The sequence below is a fragment of the Asterias rubens genome, chromosome 7 (assembly GCF_902459465.1).
Source record: "Asterias rubens chromosome 7, eAstRub1.3, whole genome shotgun sequence".
Classification (NCBI taxonomy): Eukaryota; Metazoa; Echinodermata; class Asteroidea; order Forcipulatida; family Asteriidae; genus Asterias; species Asterias rubens.
In genome coordinates, this window is record NC_047068.1 from 10,212,119 (window position 1) to 10,216,283 (window position 4,165).

The window sequence follows — 4,165 nt, forward strand, 5'->3', positions numbered from 1 at the left end:
TATCACTCGTTGTTCTTATTTCTTGTATGTTTCATGATTATTTATTGTGATATTTGGAAATAAAAAACAAACAAACAAACCAGCGATGCCCGGGCCCAACAAAAATAACAAGTTATATTGTAGAATATGTTTTTCGGTTTTAATACTGGCTACATACCGGTGGGGCAGCGGAGGGTTTTATAGAGCACCGTCCTGACCAGCTACTGGCTGACCATGGTTTATACGGAACTTCATGCAGAAAAGCTTTCAACGCACAAAATAAGAATGTTTTACTCTTCAAAACTTGATGATAATCTTCCTTAAAAATACCTGAATGGCAGCGGGAATTCAACTGGAAATAATACCGGGCAAATTATAGTATTTTGCAAGTTCGTCTGTCGACCACCACTGGCCCTAGAATCTGCCGTCCACTGATCTCTTCTTGTGTTTCTCCGACAGCAAATGATTTTCGAAAAGGCTTTCCTAAAGGACGAGTTAGTAAATGCGTATATGAATGGGTTTATGGCGCTGTTGATGTAACCTAGCCAGTAGGATAAATATCTGATGGCCCTGAGTGAGTTATACTCTCCGTTGAACAATGAAAGGATGATGTTGAGGGCGAAAAATGGCAACCAGCACAGCAAGAATGCTGCGATGACGAGCCCTAAAGTCTTTGCTACTTTGTACTCCGAATGCATGGCAGTGGCTCCCCCAGATGCACCGGGGGTAGCTGTGCTTCCGCCCCGGTGTATCCGCATAGCGTCTTGGCCACCGCCGTTACCACTTATCGCCATCCTACCTCGTTGTATTCTCCTGATATGTGCACGAGCTGTGAGGAACGTCTTCGTGTAAAATATCATCATCAAGATAGCAGGGAGGAAAAAGGAAACGCATGATGAAATAATACTGAAGAGCGGTGAGAAAGAGCCTGTGCATGTGTTCGTATTATTTTGGCCGAATCCCACCTCTGAGCCAACCCACAGGCCGGATACACCTAAAGCAAGACACCAAGCCGTTCCGATGAGGACCAGTGATACCTTCCGGGTCATCTTCGCTGGGTATGTCATTGAATGAACAATAGCCATGTATCGATCACCAGCTATAACACACAGGTGAAAAATGGAGGATGATGAACTAAAAATATCTACTATTTGAAAAAAGTAGCAAAGAGTCGCATCATCACCGGACCGTTGCTCATTATCACGGCCATAGTTTCCCAGTGTAAAGATTGGAATGACGATTGCTCCAACGAGCAAATCAGCAATTGCGAGGGACACCAGGTAGTTGTTGGTGATATTCCGTAGGCTTTTGTCTCTAACGAAAGCAGCTATAACCAGGAGATTCCCAGAGACTATGGTGAAAGAAAGCAATGCAGCACCCACTGTGGTAATTAACTGCACCGCTGACAATGGTTGACCAATGTTCATTGCATGATGAGAATTGTTTCCAACGGTTAAATCCATTGCTGATGAGGTAAATCCAAATCAGAACAACTAACGCACCACAACATCATCAAAGTTATTCGTCATCATGTCGACTCTCGTCGGACTGCAACAAAAGCACGCTACACACTTCAATTTCCTGCCCCTGATCTCAGCTGCAGTGAGGTGTAAGCTCAGTATCACGACGCAACTGCTCCACGTAGGTTGCGTCTGCCCACCTCAAGTGGCTACTTCTTGTGTGGGTTCCCAGAGAATGAGCTGGCTTTCACCGCTAGCTATACAGGCTGCATCGAAGACTACGATGACGTTTCCCTCATCGGTGTTTCCTCACTACATTTCAATGGTACAAACACAAGAACGAAGCAGACAGGTCGGTTGCCCAGGAACTGGTTCAAGGCACTGGACACTATTATTAATAACAACTGCATTTCTATAGCGCCCTAACAACACCTCCGAAAGAAAGTCTCCAAGTGCTCGGAGGAACAAATAAAGAATAATTATGTTTACGATGAATTAAATAAAAATGCTTTGAAAAGAGTCTTGAAACTTGAGATCGTTGTGGCTTGTTTGATGTGTAGAGTGAGAGATTGTTCCATAATGAGGTGCAGCAAACTGAAAACCACATTGACCGTTCGCTATTGGTAACTGTTCAAAATAACTGTTAGCATAAAAACTTATTGGAATCTATGAGTCCATTAGACTGGATTGTAATGCGCGAGTGAAGCGGAACGATTTTAATTAGTTTGAAGAGAAACAGGCGCGATAACCATGGGCAGCTGTGCACCGTATACATTTTGTTTATTGTGTTTATTAGAAAACATATCAGGCAACACTACAGCAAGCATAAACAAAAACCAAGTCGGGTACGAATGTTAGCAACAATTAAAAGAAAGAAAACATGAGGGGAACATCCTGACATAAAATCACTAAATCAATCAATCAATCAAAAACAAAGCGCCGACTTCAAAAATTTGCTTAAAGGCTGGGGACACTATTGGTAATTACTCAAAATAATTATTATTATAAAACCTCAAATGGTAACGAGTAATGGGGAGAGGTTGGTAGTATAAAACATTGTGAGAAACGGCTCCCTCTGAAATGACATGGTTTTCGAGAAAGAAGTAATTTTCCACGAATTTGATTTCGAGACCTCAGATTTAGAATTTGAGGTATCGAAATCAGCGTCTGAAAGAACACAACTTCGTGTGACAAGGGTGTTTTTTTCTTTCATTGTTATCTCACAACTTCGATGACCGATTGAGCTCAAATTTTCACAGGTTAGTTATTTTATGCATATGTTGAGATACACCAAGTGAGAAGACTGGTCTTTGACCAATAGTGTCCAGTGTATTTAAAGGCGCTGAGGTACAGATGCAATAAATAAGTCATAGAGAAAACTGACAGTAGAAATGAGACATAAATTACTCAGACAAGCAGAGCAGTATAGACGCACTACTGAGATAGATTTGCTATGTACAGTGGCTATATAAAAGGACTAGATCTCACAATTCAAACGTAGTCCCTCATACCTTTCAGGAAAATTACTGTGAGCCCTTTATGTTTGAATAGCAAAAAACAATTATGTAAGATTCCCTTTAAGACATAGTTCTCGTAAATGGATGGTTCGATACCTCTCGATACTCAGATGGTCGAGCAAGGCCCAATATCTGGGAGAAACGGGTTGGAAGAGAACATTTTTTAGAGCCAGTGGCTCGATTTCATAAAGACCTTAGATTTATCTTAAATGCAAATCACTCTTAGTTGCTAAGGAAAGTGTGATGTCACATCACAAAGCAGTATTGTGATAGCGAAAACTCTTGCACCTTAAAATATAGTGATGTGAAATCGGTCTGAACGATTATTAGTTAAACGTGCGTGCCTGCTGATCCGCTAGAGTCTTGCTGAGAAACACAATATGTGTTTTGGAACACTGATGGCACTTTTGTATCGCGGTTTTTATATGGTACACTGATTATCCTGGCAGCCTTACACTTTCGTATACATGTAATTATAATACATACATCACAGAGGAAGAGTCCTCATGGGGCCGATTTCACAAAGAGTTATAGGACTTTTCCTAACCTAGTACTAGTCCTATGAGATATTAGAAACGTCTGGCTAGTCCTAGTAACTCGTCCTAACCCCAGATAAGACTAGTCTTAACTCTTTGTAAAATCGACCCTGTTGGTAATGGTATCTATACACTATGGGTGCGTTCGTTTAGCTTCCCTGGGTCGACCCCGGTGTGTGGCGGTGTTTTTTTTTCAGGACGAACGTGAGTTATTATCTGCACACGTTTGTCCTGGAAAAAAACCACGCCACACACCGGGGTCGACCCAGGGAAGCTAAACGAACGCACCCAAAGCCTTAACCTGCGCCATCTTGGATTGAAATAAGAAGGTATGGCATCCTGGTAGAATTCAACACGAGTAAGTCGTTTCAGACGTCAATTTGCCAGACTTCAAAAAGCCTCTTCTGAACTCACTCTTACGACTCGTCTGGTTTTCTTGCTGAGACCATTGAGACGAGCCTTCTGGTTTGGTCAGAGGCAGAGCGATATCTCTTAACATTCTGGTCATTGTATTGTGCGTGGTGTAGTTGTCTGGTTTTGAGACGGGCTACCTGTTGCTTGGTCGAAGGAGGTCGTCGTAGGCTGACAGTTTCCTTTGTGTTTACTAATTGGTATGAGCTAAATTATTTCATCGTCATTAGCTTCGATGAAACTGTATTTATTCATCATTAAT

The 4,165-nt window shown here is 41.9% G+C and overlaps 1 protein-coding gene across 1 annotated transcript; it reads right to left on the reverse strand.

The window, feature by feature from the left end:
* Positions 1-258: 258 nt before the first annotated feature.
* LOC117292411 (5-hydroxytryptamine receptor 1A-alpha-like) lies at positions 259-1,442 on the reverse strand. The gene has a single exon (XM_033774442.1). It carries the CDS (start codon positions 1,440-1,442, stop codon positions 300-302), a length of 1,143 nt encoding a protein of 380 aa, XP_033630333.1. The 3' UTR covers positions 259-299.
* Between the last annotated feature and the right edge of the window lie 2,723 nt (positions 1,443-4,165).